At 38.9% G+C, this 17075-nt stretch overlaps 1 protein-coding gene across 1 annotated transcript in view; it reads right to left on the reverse strand.

The window, feature by feature from the left end:
* ADGRA1 (adhesion G protein-coupled receptor A1) overlaps positions 1–17075 on the reverse strand; it is a 467766-nt gene that overhangs the window by 174901 nt on the left and 275790 nt on the right. The window contains exons 11-12 of the mRNA XM_048858295.2: positions 15215–15376; positions 6820–7035 (exon numbers count right to left, since the gene is read on the reverse strand). Of these exons, the coding sequence (XP_048714252.1) occupies positions 6820–7035; positions 15215–15376 (378 nt within the window). The remainder of the gene's footprint in view (positions 1–6819; positions 7036–15214; positions 15377–17075) is intronic.

Consider the following 17075-nt stretch of genomic DNA (forward strand, 5'->3'; position numbering starts at 1 on the left):
CTGATTGCTTCTCCCAAGCACATTCTAGTGCCAGTGTCCCACATTCCTCTCTGCCCCTTTCTGGATGATTTGCTTATCGGGGGAGGAAGGGATAAACACTCCTATTTTCATAGGTAACCCTTGCACACATAGGGAAAGGAGACTCTTTGCATTCCTCCCCCATCCCCAACACAAGGACCACTCACAATTGGGTCCAGCAATAATTTAAATGCTCTATGTTCCAAGGGCACATTTGTTTTTATACTCCTCTTAATTTGCGGAGCTTAATATTTCTACATTTTCTAGATATAAGAGTGTGCTGTATTTAAGGAGCTGAAAAAGATTGACTTGCATCTTGTTTCAAATTACATTGCAAACTCTTCTGCACTGCAATCGTGTCTGTTTACATGTTAGTCTACTTCCCAGCACCATGGGACCCCCAAAACATTTGAGGCCTTTGGATGCTACACCAATAAAAACTGATACTAATGATGATGATAACGATAAAAATAATTAACAATAAGATGGAAGTGGAATCTTTTCTCTGCCAGTGCCTGATACAAATGTATCGGATCAAAGCTTATAATCTTCTCTCAGGTAAATGCCTTACTGACTTCAGTGCGGGTTTTGCCTGAATAAGGAAGAAGGTCTGCAGGATCTGTCCCACTGTCTCCATTTTACAAATGGAAGGGAAAAGAGTGTGTTTGAGCATTACTTTGTATGATTACTATTAGAAAAAATGCATCGACTTCTTATTGAAACAGCTTCTGTGCTCAGTCCGAGAATAAATCTGAAACCAGTTTAAAAAAGGTTCTGCTTGAGACATGGACACCTTCTCATCTAAAAAACACAGATCAAGAAAATACGTCACCAGTATAGAATTGCTTTTACTATGGTTAGTGTTGCTGTAGCTGTGTAGGTCCCGGAATATTAGAGAGAGACAGGGTGGGTGAGGTAATATCTTTTACTGAACCAACCTCTGTTGGTGAGAGAGAAGCTTTCATGCTTAGATAGAGCTTTTCTTCAAAGATATTTCCTCATCCACCTTGTTTCTTTACTATATTTAGTATAGATAAAAGAGAAGAAAAGGCAGCTTACAATGTTTCAAGCTAAATCAAGCTGAGTTTCACTCTATTTTATTTTATTAAATTGGGAATGAAGGATGCTTACGTGTACCTTTTCCTGTTCTAATATATCTTTTTTGAGATGGGGCCACGAAAACTGCATGCACTATTCAAGGTGTGAGAATAGCATGGATTTATATAGAGACAATATGATATTTTCTGTCATATTATCTATCCCTTTCTTAATGATTCCCAATGTTCTGTTTGCTTTTTTGACTGCACATTGAGTGGATGTTTTCAGAGAACTATCCACAATGACTCTAAGATCTTTCTTGAGTGGTAACAGCTAATTTAGACCCTATCATTTTATATGTATAGTTGGGATGACGTTTTCCAATGTGCACTACTTAGCACTTATCAACATTGAATTTCATCTGCCATTTTGTTGCCCAGTCACCCAGTTTTGTGAGATTCTTTTCTAATTCTTTGCAGCCTGCTCTGGACTTAATTTGAATAGTTTTGTACCATCTGCAAATTATGCCACCTCACTGTTCACCCCCTTTCCCAGACCATTTATAAAGATGTTGAACAGCACAGGTCCCAGAACAGATCCTTGGGGGACCCTGCAATTTATCTCTATTCACTGAGAAAGCTGACCATTTATTCCTATCCTGTGTTTCTTAACTTTTAACCAGTTACTGATCCAATAAAGGGCCTTCCCTCTTATCCTATGACTGCTTAGTTTGCTTAATAGCCTTTGGTGAAGGACCTTTTCAAAGGTATTATGAAATTCCAAGTACACTGTATCAACTGTATGACCCTTTCCCACATGCTTGTTGACTCCCTCAAAGAATTCTAATAGATTGGTGAGGCACAATTTCCCTTTAACAAAAGCTGTGTTGACTCTTCCCCAGCATGTGTTCATCTGTGTGTCTGACAATTCTGTTCTTTACTATAGTTTCAGCCTATTTGCCTGGTACTGAAGTCAGACTTACTAGCCTTTAATTGCCAGGATCACCTCTAGAGCCTTTTTAAAAAATCAGTGTTACATTAGCTATATTCTACCCATCTGCTATGGAGGGTGATTTAAGTAATAGCTTACATACCAAAGTTAGTAGTTCTGCAATTTCATATTTGAGTTTCTTCAGAACTCTTGGGTGAATACCATCTGGTCCTGGTGACCTATTACTGTTTATCAATTTGTTCCAAAACGTCCTCTATTGACACATCGATCTGGGACAATTCTTCAGATGTGTCATCTAAAAATAATGGCTCAAGTGTTGGCATCTCCCTCATATCCCCTGTGGTGAAGACTGATGCAAAGAATTTTGTTTTGCTTCCCTGCAATGGCTTTGAGTGCTCCTTTAGCACCTTGATCTCCCAGTGGCCCCACTGACTGTTGGGAAGGCTTCTGGCTTCTGAGGTACTTAAAAAAAAACTGCTGTTAGTTTTTGTGTCTTTTGTTATCTGCTCTTCAAATTCTTTTTTGGCCTGCTTAATTACACTTTTGCACTTGACTTTCCAGGGTTTATGCCCTTTTCCGTTTTCTGCAGTAGGATTTCAGTTCCCATTTTTAAAGGATGCATTTTTGCATCTTTAACGCCATTGTTAAGCCATGGTGCCATTATTTTTGTCCTATTACAGTTTTTTTTTAATTTGTGGAATTCATTTAGTTTGAGCCTCTATTATGGTGTTTTAAAATAGTTTCTATACAGCTTGGAGGCATTTCACTCTTATGGCTCTTCCTTTTAATTTCTGTTCAATTAGCTTCCTCATTTATGTATAGTTCCCCTTTCTAAAGTTAAATGCTACTCTGGTAGGTTTCTTTGTTATTTAAGGATGTTAAATTTAATTACATTATGGTTGCTATTACCGAGTGGTTCAGCTATATTTATCTCTTGGACCCAATTCTGTGGACTACTTTGGACTAAATCAAAATTGCCTCTCCCCTTCTGGGATTCAGGACTAGCTGCTCCAAGAACAGTCATTAATGGTGTCTAGAAACTTTATCTCCATATCCCATCCTCTGGTGACATGTACTCAGCCAATGTGGGGATAGTTAAAATTCCCCATTATTATTGCATTTTCTGGTTTTGTTGCCTCTCTAATCTCCCTGAGCATTTCACAATCACTGTCACCATCCTAATCAGGTGGGTGGGAGTGTACTCCTGATGCTATATTCATTATTTAGGGATAGAATGTCTATTCCCCAAAATTCCATGGAACTGAGTCATTTAAGATTTTTATCATATTGGACTGCTTTCTTTCACATATAGTGCCACGCTCGCACTAGCATGCCCTACTCACTCATGGCCTATATATTTTGTTCCTTGGTATTATTGTGTCCCAGTGATTACCATCATTCTACCAAGTTTCTGTGATGCCTATTACATCAATATTTAATACTTAAGTTCATCCATCTTAGTATTTAGATTTCTAGCATTTGTATACAAGCACTTATATAATTTGTCTATATTTTGTTGTCTGCCTTCATGTGATGTAATTGAATGGGACTCTTTCGTTTGACTATTTCTATTCATTTCCTACCACTACTATCCTTTCCTCTTTACTAGGATATAGAATATCCCCTTTAATAGATCCTCCCCTAACGAATGTTTCTGTCTGAACCATGTGCTTCACATTATCTTTCCTCCAGCCCTTAGTCATATAAAAGCATCCATGCATGGGGCCCTTATGCCACATGATCCTTTTGCCTAAAATAGTATTATTACTTTTATTACTAATCTCTGTTCAATGTTCTGTAAAATCACAGATGACTTACAGCTATGTTAAGATACTTCTGTGTAAGGTATAAATAAAACAATAAAAGAACAGGAAGAATGTGATACTGAAATAACCTCTTGAGATGCCAAACCAAAATATGTAGGAGAGATTAGAGAAAAGAAAAAGAAAAAAGTTAATCTTTTAAAGAATAATGAAACCTTGTATAGAATAACGTTCTTTTTCCTTTGGAAACTTGATGCCATTTAGAATTGTTCATGTGTTTGAATATCCAACTCTTTCTTATTCTACATCTGTGCCTGTAATCACTTAAGCATTCATATACTTACCAATAAGTCAGTATTACTAAAATGACACAAGTGTGTTTGAAACATCGCACTGAAGAATCACACTGTCACATAGCAGCGTGGTGGGGGCTGAGGAACTTGTCAAGTTTTAAGACTTAACCATTTTATATGTATCATTAGATCTGTTTTGATTTTATTTTTTAATATTGCTAAAATTGTTTTTTTGATAATAATAAAAGGAAAAAATTATCTCCTCCACATCTCTTGTATTCAAAAAACAGCTTTATTTAATCTTTCTAAACCAGCTCACCTTTGAACAGTGACAAAGCCTGGAACATTTCCACCTGAAAAGTGAAAGTTTTCAGTCATAATAACTTTTTAGAAACAGGAGGTAGAATGGAAAGCATAATTTAACCTTACCTACTATACAGAGGTCACTTCTGTTCTCAGTATAAGATGAACATAAGAATGGCCATACTGGGTTAGACCAAAGGTCCATCTAGCACAAACATTCAATAAAGAGATGCTTGCCTCATACCCAGCTATAATCTTTAAACTTACTAATGCATAGGTTAAAGAGACACTGTCAAATTTAATAGGGCCAAAATTTAACCTACTTTGTTATTTTTATATCTGTTTACACAGTCTCTGCCATTTTTGTAAAACAAATGCTTCAGCACTCTTTTCTTCTCAAAAGGAATGATAGATTCCAGCAGGTCAGCACTCATGTGAAAAATACTTTTCACATGTGTTGGAAGGGAGAAATGTGTGTAAGGAAAAGGTTTCATTTTCAAGGAGTTATTATAAACAAAGCGAAAAGAAAAATGAATTATAAAGTTATGAAAAATAACTTGACAGTCTCCTTTTAAGGAAGACTTGCTATATTTGCAAGCCTTAGTTTGGTATCAAATTTAGCAGTACATTCCTGATAAAATCTTACATTTGGTTATAATTATAGAACAATGGGGTTCTAAAGAGCATTATGAAATACCCTATTGCACCTGCAGTTTAAAAAAATATTTTTATCCACTGAAACTATATATGAAAACGCAAATTTGGATGGAAATTCTGACTTGGATGCTTTCTATAAACATGGCAAAATATGTAAGAAAAGATTATAATGACCCTTTATGCAGTGATGCACTGCCAAATTTTTATAAAAAGGGCTTCAACCAAAATGTTCTGCCTTAGCCTGTGATAAATCTTGCATGCCTGTGTGCTTATAGACATGGAGGATGAGGGGCTGTGGAATCTATTTGTTTTCCTATTTAAACCAAAATGCTTAATCATAACCAAAGGAGGAGACATCATCACTTGGCAAATAAACTTCTATGGACTGCATTTACTGGAAATGTTTATTCCTTGTTCCTGAAAAATATACAAAGTACATTCATAGATTTAGATATTTTAGGGCCAGAAGGGACCATTATAATCATCTTGTCTGACCTTCTGCGTAAGATTGGCCAAAGAACCTTACCAGTAAACTCTGCTTCAAGCTCACAACTTCTGCTTGAGTTATAGCATATATATAGCACAGTGCTCAGCTTGTGTAGTTTGAAGTGTGTGTATATAGCTATATTGATAGATTGTTTTGTAAGAAAGTGCAGGAGTATTAGTCCCTTGGGATCTTTCTTTTTTTCCCTTTTTAATGTGATCATTGACATTAGGTTCTACCTTGTGCATTCCAAGGACTAAAAAGTTGCTCTTCAGAAGCATCTTTGTAAGTTATCCTCTGTGTAGATGGTGTTCATCCCTCCCTGGATGCTGCTAAACTATCAAAGGGAGGAAAGCTACCCAATCCTTCCTTCAATTTGGTGACAGAATTTTTACAAGGTTCTCCCAAGAGCTCCCTCCACTGGCATTACCGAAGTTACACAGAGCTTCCAAAGGCAGCACTAGGAAAATAACTGCAATCAAAGTACTCTCAGAGTTCAGTAAGCTTGTAGTATTACCTAGAAAAGTATCATTTTGGAGTACTCAGCATTTCCAGGAATAAACCTATTAAAATGAGATGCTGTTGGAGGATAACTAAAATTCAACCCTAGTTCTCTTAAATTTAATAACACACTCAACCAAACGCAAAATTTCCATTTCCCTCTAGATAAAAATTTCATTGTACCACTTCATTATTTGATAATAATACTGCATTCTATTAAGAGGCTTATTTATTATTGTTTTCCTTAGGCTGTTCCAAAACTCCAAGGTAATGCTCTTCTTTTATATCAAGTTTTGGAGATAAGAACCGTAAAACAATTTAGTGGAAGTAAAGACAATTTTTCTGAAAATGTCACTGTCCATGCAAGCTTAACTCACCTGAGAGTTCCTGACAAAACTCAGTATTTCCCATCGACTTCAATGGGATTGCTCACACGTGTAGAAGTTTGTAGGATCGAGCCCAAAGATTATAATTGCAAAATATATACTCATTTCTGTTTATATGTTGAATTTTTACATCATGCATGGAAACACTTATGCAATATTTGTAAACACAGCACACTGGTATTGGAAGTAAAATATGCATTTTTATCATACTTGAAGTTAAATATTTAAGACCAGTAACAAGTTACAATTACTTCTCTTATTAATCAATTTACAAGATTAAAAGCTCATATAATTATTTAATATAATCAGTTTGAGTCCTGCAGTGGTAAAGTAGTAATCTGCTTTGAATACAAGATACAAATGAAAAAAAAATATATATATATATACATATGAGTCAGTTGTACACAACTTTTTATACCACTTACTTTGGTAGAAAAATTCATGAAAGAACCACTGAGACTGCCATCGTTGCACTTAAAATTCAAATGTTGGTCTGGGTGATAATCTGCTTCCCAGCTCCCCACCTCATGGATCAGTGACCTGTCTGAATTTTCAGATATTTTCTGGAAGGCAGTGCAAGTCATTCCTATGAAGCTAGATGGCTTGATCATAAAGGCTTCCAGAGCAATATTAAGGGAAATCTGTCAAAACACATTGAGAAACTGGTATTTTGCTAACATACTTTAAAAGGAATCCTTGATACAAAATATGCATTTTGTATACATTGTATATTATATATATACACACACACACATATGAAATAAACATAAGCATTTCAATAAAATGCCTAAAATAGAAAATATGAAACATCCATACATATTCAATTTGATTTGTATAAAATCTTGAATGTATATATAGTAGAGCTAAGGAGAGAGATAAGCTTTAGGTTTCATTTCCAAATTATATCCTTTATAGTGAAATTACTGCTGACTCTCCTTATGTTTCTATTCCACTCAGGAAACAATTAGAGAGAACTCAGGAAAGTTTAAGATACTTTCCCTACTAAAGCATATCCACGTTATGCTGTGCAGCAATAAAAGCCATTAATATGTCTGTTAAGATACAGTTCTGGAAAGCAGGGAAAAGTATTATCATTGGTGCAACTTCCCTCTCAGACAAGAGCTGTTTTTGCCCTTTCCGTGTTCTGGTTCACTCAATCAAAATGGGTATGTATACATACTACAACTTACATAGGTCAAGCTGGCTCTGTGGATGAGGGGAAAGCAGTGGACGTGTTGTTCCTTGACTTTAGCAATGCTTTTGACACGGTCTCCCACAGTATTCTTGCCAGCAAGTTAAAGAAGTATGGGCTGGATGAATGGACTATAAGGTGGATAGAAAGTTGGCTAGATTGTCGGGCTCAACGGGTAGTGATCAATGGCTCCATGTCTAGCTGGCAGCCGGTATCAAGTGGAGTGCCCCAAGGGTCGGTCCTCGGGCCGGTTTTGTTCAATATCTTCATTAATGATCTGGAGGATGGTGTGGATTGCACCCTCAGCAAGTTTGCAGATGACACTAAACTGGGAGGAGTGGTAGATACACTGGAGGGTAGGGATAGGATACAGAGGGCCCTCGACAAATTAGAGGATTGGGCCAAAAGAAATCTAATGAGGTTCAACAAGGACAAGTGCAGAGTCCTGCACTTAGGACGGAAGAATCCCATGCACCGCTACAGACTAGAGACCGAATGGCTAGGCAGCAGTTCTGCGGAAAAGGACCAACAGGTTACAGTGGACGAGAAGCTGGATATGAGTCAACAGTGTGCCCTTGTTGCCAAGAAGGCCAAAGGCATTTTGGAATGTATAAGTAGGGGCATTGCCAGCAGATCGAGGGACGTGATCGTTCCCCTCTATTCGACATTGGTGAGGCCTCACCTGGAGTACTGTGTCCAGTTTTGGGCCCCACACTACAAGAATAATGTGGAAAAACTGGAAAACGTCCAGCAGAGGGCAACAAAAATGATTAGGGGACTGGAACACATGACTTATGAGGAGAGGCTGAGGGAACTGGGATTGTTTAGTCTGCGGAAGAGAAGAATGAGGCGGGATTTGATAGCTGCTTTCAACTACCTGAAAGGGGGTTCCAAAGAGGATGGATCTAGACTGTTCTCAGTGGTAGCAGATGACAGAACAAGGAGTAATGGTCTCAAGTTGCAGTGGGGAAGGTGTAGGTTGGATATTAGGAAAAACTTTTTCACTAGGAGGGTGGTGAAACACTGGAATGCGTTACCTAGGGAGGTGGTGGAATCTCCTTCCTTAGAAGTTTTTAAGGTCAGGCTTGACAAAGCCCTGGCTGGGATGATTTAGTTGGGGATTGGTCCTGCTTTGAGCAGGGGGTTGGACTAGATGGGCTCCTGAGGTCCCTTCCAACCCTGATATTCTATGATTCTATGATGGGCTTATTAGTGGGCTCACATTTGCTGAGTGCAGTCAATGGAAGAGCACCGTCTTTACTACTCCTAGAGAGACGGTGTTTCATCTTTCATTATGTGAAGTGGTAATTAATGATGATGGGAAAGTTTTAACAGCAGCACAGCTCCGAAGAATAGCAAGTTTTCTACCCCTGGATTTTTGTTAATCGGGTATATTTGCTGCAGCAGAAACACAGTTTTGATGATTATTTGCAGAGTAACAAAGGTGCACATGGCACTTTATACAATCTTTTTCATTTGTGGCGATGAGGTTGTCTGGGAAATTTTGCCCCTTGATTGAGAAAAGGAAGGGACTCTAGAGTGTATTAGGCTCCAAGCATTCTAGGATACTCCTCAACCCCTTAGGCAATAGTGTTCCACAATAAGACTCAACTCCACTCAGTATTGATTAGAATGGGGTAAAATTGTCACATCAAACCCCAGCAAATTTGGAGTATGGTGCCAGTTCTGCTGAAGGTTTATTTTGCAAAAGATTTTCACATGACTTCATACTCAAGGAAAGTACTTTCTACCTGGCAGGGAAAAAAACAAAACAAAACAAAAAACCAAGCAAACATAAGACTCAGTTTAGAGCTGGGTGGGAAACTGTTTTCCTGTCCCAGGAAAATGTTTGAAATTTTGAAACTATTTCCTGTCCTGATTGGAATAAAAAGCTGAAATTTTGAAGTTTTTTGCTGAATGGATATATCACATTATTTCATTTTGGAAGCACTGAAATGTGGTATTTCTGAAGGTAAATATATTCATCAGGATCCCTGACTGCCCACTTGGTGAGCTGAAATGGAGCTGGGGACCCTGGAAGCCCTAGCAGCTGCAGACTGAAGTTGACATGATTCTTGTCAGTTTCATGACTGCCCACCACTGAACAGCAAAGTAAAACTGACCAGACCCTGTTAACAAGAGTCTGGTCAGCAACACTGCTGCTGTTAGTGAGGACAGCAATGAAACTGACAAGAATTATGTCAATTTCAGCCCCCTGTGGCCAGATCTTTGAGGGTCCTCCAGAGGCCCCAGCTCCAAAGTAGCCAACTTGGTGGGGGCTTTCAGGCTCCTGGTTTCCCTCAGCCTGTGTGGTGGGCTTAAGTGGAACTGTGAGCCCGGAAACACTGGCTCCTATGTTCTGAGACTCCCAGCTCAGTGGACTGCCAAGGAGCTGGTCAGGCAAGCTGGAAGGAAACCAGGCAGGTTTATGATGGAAACCTGACCGGCAGGCAGGTTTTGAAACCTGGGGTCCATTGGAAATTTGTGAAAATCCAACCAGTCTCACAAAATGGTTTGATCTCAATGAACTGGCAAATTCCAAAAAAGAAAGTTTTGTCAGCATTTTTCTGATCAGCACTCTACTCAGGATGTTGTAGGCTTGGAGCCAAAACATTAAAACCTCATTGTAAGGTGGGGAGGAAATATGGTGGCTTTGCTGCCCTTAGGTCCTGCCTTGTCAATTCAGATTGCCTGGATTCTGTCATAAGCCAGTGGGGTGTCTCATGATAACCCTTCAGTGGCTGGTTTATCTGTGTGTGCTCAAAACGAAGCTATGAAGTGCAGTAAATTCCTGTCGGCCACAAGTGCTGCCACCTCCAACACTATATTTAGGCTGTAGCACTAATGGCTAATTATAGCAGGAACTGCAGCTACTGCTACAGTTAAGGTTCCATAATATTTCCATTCTAAACCCTTGTTTTCAGTTGCTGCTAATTTTCTAAAATATTCACCTGTCCAGATTTTTTAAGTTTGAGTAAAAATGGTTGAGCCATTTTAGAACACACAAAGCAGAATTTTTTCCCCCACTAAAAATAATATCCTGAGATTTTGTTTTGAACAGTCTAATTGCTGGAACAGCCAGGCAGGAAAGCTTTAAAATTGAAACCAGGTTTTCCTGGATAACTTGATGCACCCTACACATATAGATTTTTGTGCTGTGCAGACAAGTTTCACTGGCACATGTTATGCTTGTGGAAAAGTCAAAAGATATGGGTTCAATCCCCAGCTCTGCCAAAGACTTCTTGTGTGACCTTAGATAAGTCATGTAGTGTCCCCGTGCCTCAGATCTCTCTCTGGAAAATGGGGATAATAGAGACAATTTCATTAATGCTAACTTAGATATTTTCATGATGGAGGACATGTAAACAGAAGTAAAGTCATTTGCAATAATGAACGCTACTATATTTATAAATATATAAAATTATATTGAAATATATTCTTGCAAATGCTATGCAGTTCTCTCATGCCAAGCACAGAAGAATATGTCGATAAGGTACTGTACATGATATGGTAAGGCATCCAAAGTAAATCCACAGAATTAGATATATCATGGGCAAGGATAGATGCAGAACTAAAACTTTCCACCCTCTACTCCATTCACACAATCATAGCAAGTTACAGTCAGAATGGCAAGCATTGTATGGAAAGCTACCAAACTAATCTTCTTGTTTCCAAGTGCTATAAATATATAAAATAATATGGTATCCATGCATGTAACAGCAGGTTGGGGCAACACTTAAGATGATGGCAAGAATAGCTCCTTGGGTGTGCAGCTCAGGACAATGCCAAAGGGCACAAAGAGCCTACAAAGGGAAAGCCTCATTAACAATTAACCTGAAATTCTCTGACAGTTTCAGTGGGATTATTTAGAGCAGTGATTCTCAAACTTTTGTACTGGTGACCCCTTTCACACAGCAAGCCTCTGAGTGCAACCCCCCACACCCCCTTATACATTAAAAATACTTTTTTATCTATTTAACACCATTATAAATGCTGGAGGCAAAGCGGGGTTTGGGGTGGAGGCTGACATATAATAACCTTGCGACCCCCTGAGGGGTCCTGATCCCCAGTTTGAAACCCCTGATTTAGAGAAAGAGGTGAAAAAATATATGGAAGGTTTTAATACTATTTTGTGCATTTCCAAAAATGGGCTGAGGAATTAACATAGAAGATGTTATTTCATGGCAAAGAGGCTGCCAACAGGGTCACTACCTAGTTATAGATAGGCAGGATAGTTTGCTTTTGAAAGCTAAACAGTTACCGTAAATTAGATAAATAGATAGATAGATAGCCAGCCAGCCATGGAAAGATATTGCAGACTACTTAGTACATTTACATATACATTAACAATGAAGTTGGTTTAATTTGAGTGGGTCAGGTTAGCACACTAAGAGCAAAAAATAGTAGCTTTTTCACTTGTCTCTGTCCCATCAGAAGAATTTTGTGTTCATAGGAATTTATTCTTACTTTTTAATATAACATTCAGAAGAAGAGTTTCTTTTTCACTCTGCACAGTAATATTAATGTGAAGACAATATATAATTTCCTACCTTAAATGCATTATTATATGGGATACAGTATCTGGGGTTTATACATTTGAGAAGACGTAACAGGCCATTCCTTATGTAAAGAACAATGTTTATATATACACCACCCCAAACTTAGGGAGGCATAAGGAAATACAACTGATCTATTGCCCTATCTTTCAACTCAGGGGTTTGTTTGCCTTTGTGATAACCCATCCCGTAGTGCATGAGATGTATGCATCCGATGAAGTGAGCTGTAGTTCACGAAAGCTTATGCTCAAATAAATTGGTTAGTCTCTAAGGTGCCACAAGTACTCCTTTTCTTTTTGCGAATACAGACTGACACGGCTGTTACTCTGAAACCTGAGAAAAACATGTCTGTCTTCCCCAAAAAACCATTGCCGTTTAAGGAATTTTTCAATAGACTTAGAATGAAAATGGCCAGGTTCATGTCATACAATTGACAGATTTAGTCGGAGACTTAATTTTTCAGAAATTATATCTAAAACCAGTGACCACTTCAAGCTGTGTGCAGTCTTACTCTGTTTAAAGAAACTAAAGCAATTTCTATGAGCTAGTTAACTGGCTAATTGTTTGCTGGCTGGTCTCCAAAAGGAACAGAATTGCATGAGACTACACAAGAAAGTCCACAGATTTGTTTATTTACAAGCTGCACTTGACTGTGCACTAAATCTCCTACAGAAAACTGTAAGAATAAAAAAGATAGAGCACAGCTAATAGGTTAAGGAGACAGATTTACAGCTTGCATAAACAGAAAGAATTACTTTGGATAGGAATGTCAACATCCTCCCGAAGCAGTGACAAGAAAAATGACCTATGGAACTTGACATTTAAAATAAACCAGGAGTTTATACAAATAGAGCATCCCCTTAGCTGTTACATAAAAAGTCAGCCCTAGGAAGGCACCTTACTGTCTATACGTATTCTAAATAGATACATACATAAAAATGGGCATCAAAGTGATTCTTTTCTATATATAACCATTTAAATGAACAGCTTTTTTTCTCACAGAGTATAATCTGCAAGTGAAAAAAGACTGGCTCTTCTAGCTCTTTCTTCTCTAAGGATATGTGTATACTGCAGTTAAAAACCCAAAGCTGGCCTGTGCTAGCTGACTCAGGCTCGCAGTGCTCGGTCTAAAAAACTGTTTAATTGTGGTGTAGATGTTCGGGCTCAGGCTATAGCCCAAGTTCTAGGACCCTTCCACCTCACCTAAGTTGTACTGTTGAAGGATCTAAGGATATAGGCAGGCCATCAATGCCTTTTTGTGTCTGTGCGTGCACTAAGGTGAACAGACAGCAAGTGTGAAAAAATAGGACAGGGGGTGGGGAGTAATAGGAGCCAATATAAGAAAAGTGATATACGGGTGCGGGAGTGATAGCTCAGTGGTTTGAGCATTGGCCTGCTAAACCCAAGGTTGTGAGTTCAATCCTTGAGGGGGCCAGTTAGGGATCTGGGGCAAAAATTGGGGATTGGTCCTTCTTTGAGCAGGAGATTGGACTAGATGACCTCCTGAGGTCCCTTCCAACCCTGATATTCTATGAAAAAGCCCCAAGTATCGGGACTGTCCCGATAAAATCGGGACATCTGCTCACTCTAGCATGCACATGTGTGTTTGCAAATACACACTGTTCAGTAACTAAAATTAACGATGAATTCACTTTCAAGCAATACCCCCAAACAAATTCTGTAGATAACTGAACAAAATATGCAAGGTTTGCAAGTTATTGTTTTTTTCTTTTTTATACAAACTCAATAACTCTTTAAATATTTAATTTAAAATTGTGAAGGGTTTGGATTTAAGCTTCTGATTTTGGTCCATTTCTACTATTTAAATGTTGAAAAATTGATAAAACATATTCAGTGTCCTGGGAGTGAACTCTTGTGAACTGGAGGCTGGGCATTTTTGGTAGCAGGTCCATGAATCTACAATTTGCTCCCCATAGACAGGGCCGGCTCTAGGCACCAGCAAAATAAGCAGGTGCTTGGGGCAGCACATTTCTAGGGGCAGCATTCTGGTGCCGGCCATTCTGCCCCTAGAAATATGCCCCCGCCGGCCCAGCTCGCCTCCGCTCCGTCTCCGCCTGCTCCCCTGAGCACGCTGCCGCTGCTCCGCTTCTCCCTCCGCCCTCCCAGGCTTGCTGTGCGCAAAACACCTGTTTCGCGAGGCAAGCCTGGGAGGGAGGGGGGAGAAGCCGAGCGGCGGCGCACTCGGGGGAGGCGGTGGTGGTGGAGCGGAAGCAAGCTGGGTTGGGGAGCCGTTCCTCTACCTCCCCCCCGGTTATTTCCTGCACTCCCCCCCGACCCTTGCTCACCTATGCTCTGCCTGCTCCCCTGAACACGCTGCCTCTCCCTCGTCAGAGAGGGAGAGGGGAGAAGAGGTGCGGCGGCATGTTCAGGGGAGCAGGTGGAGCAGAGGTGAGCTAGGGCGGGCGGTTGTGTGGGGGTGGAGCCACAGGAAGCAATGGGGGGGGGGAAATCCGGCATGCCCGGGGGAGGAGGCGGGGCCGGGAATTTGGGGAAGGGGTTGGGGGGCACGAAAAAAAAGCGGGGGTGGACAAAATTTTTTTTGCTTGGGACAGCAAAAATCCTAGAGCCATAGAAATAAGCTTATACACAAAACTAGCTGCTATCTTTACCAAGAGCAACAAGATGCACCTTTTCAGCCAGGCCTTTCTCACTGGTTTACGCTATTAATACCTAGAATACTCTCTGACAGCCATATCAAAAGCTGCAGGCAACAACAGAGCATGTTGTCTTATCCTTGGAAATGTTGATTGACCCAATTTAAGCCTTCTAAAATGAACACAGATACCAACAGAGATGGGTAAACTGAAGTGAACAGCAATACCATATTTGAAGAACACTCCACAAACAAAACAATCCACTATGATAATAAATAGATAAATGTCAGTTATTGAGCCTATCGGTAATGTTCGATAAACCTGCTGCATTTGTGCTCTTTTTCTGTCTTCCAACAAACTTTAATGTATATAAATTGCTAATGCAAAAATTCATAGAAAAATGACAGATCTTTCGAACAACCCCCCACCCCAAAATGTTTGTAATTTTATTACATACCTTTGATATAACCTGAGTATGGCTGCTCAGCGTCTGATTTGTAATGTGCGCCACACATTGTACAATCCTGGTACAGGCTTTGTTTTCATTCTGGGCCATCCACAACACATGGTCATCTACCAACATTATGTTGCTGGCAATTTCAACTATAGCATCTACAAGCTGAAAGAAAAAGTAATTACAAGGGAAACTATTATACCATTAAAACTGCAACAAAGAACACAAGAGTGAAATTGAAATTAGGCACCTTATCTCACCTAATGGCAGTCATTTTAAGGAGACTAGTCATTCTGTTAGATCATTACATTTCAACAGACACAGAGACCAAGGAGAAGAGGAGATAAAAGTGCCAACTGACATCAAAGAAAATACTCTCTGGTTCACTATTTAAGTGTAATATCCCCACAGTACTCAAGTTTTTATTTTTTTTATGTATTTATTTATTTGTGTATTTCACCATTTTGGGTTAAAGCAGGTGCTATTGGTCATGTTTTTCCTATTAACTAAAATCAATTAAAATAAAGTAACACTGCTAATTTTTTATTTGTTTATTACAAATATGATTATTGATTATTGATCATTCCTCTGGTTATTTTGGTATTTTATTCTGCTCTGCTAATTTAATATGTTCTATTCTACTGTTTGTCTTATTAATGTGGGATATTTACAAGACTTTATTTTTAAAGAATTTCAGTTCTCCTCTTACTATCTCAGCCACTGGATCTTCCCTATAACAACAAATATGGATTGATATTGTATGGATTTATCTTTTCCCAAATTAATTTTTTAAAACTAAATCTGTTTGAGTTATATATGCCCAAGAAAGCATTCTACTCAGATGAAGTATATTTTTAACCAGGATTAACCAGGTAAAAAGATTTCCTTCACGATTTATATAAAACCAAACCAAAATACCAGAATCAAACCCAAAAACAAACACTGCCCTCCACTCCACCCCCGAACTTCTTGTTTTCTGAATTACAATCTTTTTTTTTCAGAAAACAAGAGACTAAGATGGAAACAAGAATACAGCCATAACGGCTACAGTGCAACTTGCAATATCCCTTGATATTTTACAGCATTTTGTACAAGAAAGGAAATTCTCCATATGACTGAATACATGCCTGGCAACAGTCTCCATCAGAATGTTGGCAGTTTGTGAGAGTCTGACAAATTTCATCAGACAGCAGAGTGAACAGTGCCCCCAAACCAAAGTGTTTCTGAGATTAATACTGTGGTACCCAAGATACAATCATTTTATATTTTGATGGGTACAACGATTCATCAGAAAGCCTGAAATGTTTCTTTGACTTAAAAACACAGTCAACTTAAAAAACACATTTCTGTCTGAAAATCACTTTCCCTGGTGTTGTTTCAAGTAATACCTACACTTACTGTAACTGAGAGGGTTTTAAAAAAACGTATTTCTTTTTTACTTTGTGCATTTGAAAGCACTTTGTGTATAGTCAGTTTCACTCTCGCTCTCTATGTAGGGAGAGAGGGCCTAATTCTCAAAAGCCTGGAGAACACACAACTCAATTTAAAATGAATGAGAGTTGCAGGTCCTCCGTACCTCTGAAAATCAGGCTCACAGTCAGTTTACATTTTTGGTTGATGGCTTCTAAGTAAGAGCATTGCAGTAGTTCCAGGAAGCCTGTGAAGAGCCCCACTGTCCTAGGTGCCTTAAATGAGCCCTTGCCCTAAATAGCAAAATTAAAGAGAAAACCATTTTAGATAATGTGATTGTAATGATACTCCAAGGATTTCATCTTGAATTGAATCAATGATGCAATGGCTTCTTTCTTGACTTTTCATTCTGAAATGAAAATATTAACTTTTTTGGAAATTAAACTTAATTTTA

The sequence above is a fragment of the Caretta caretta genome, chromosome 7, assembly GCF_965140235.1.
Source record: "Caretta caretta isolate rCarCar2 chromosome 7, rCarCar1.hap1, whole genome shotgun sequence".
Classification (NCBI taxonomy): Eukaryota; Metazoa; Chordata; order Testudines; family Cheloniidae; genus Caretta; species Caretta caretta.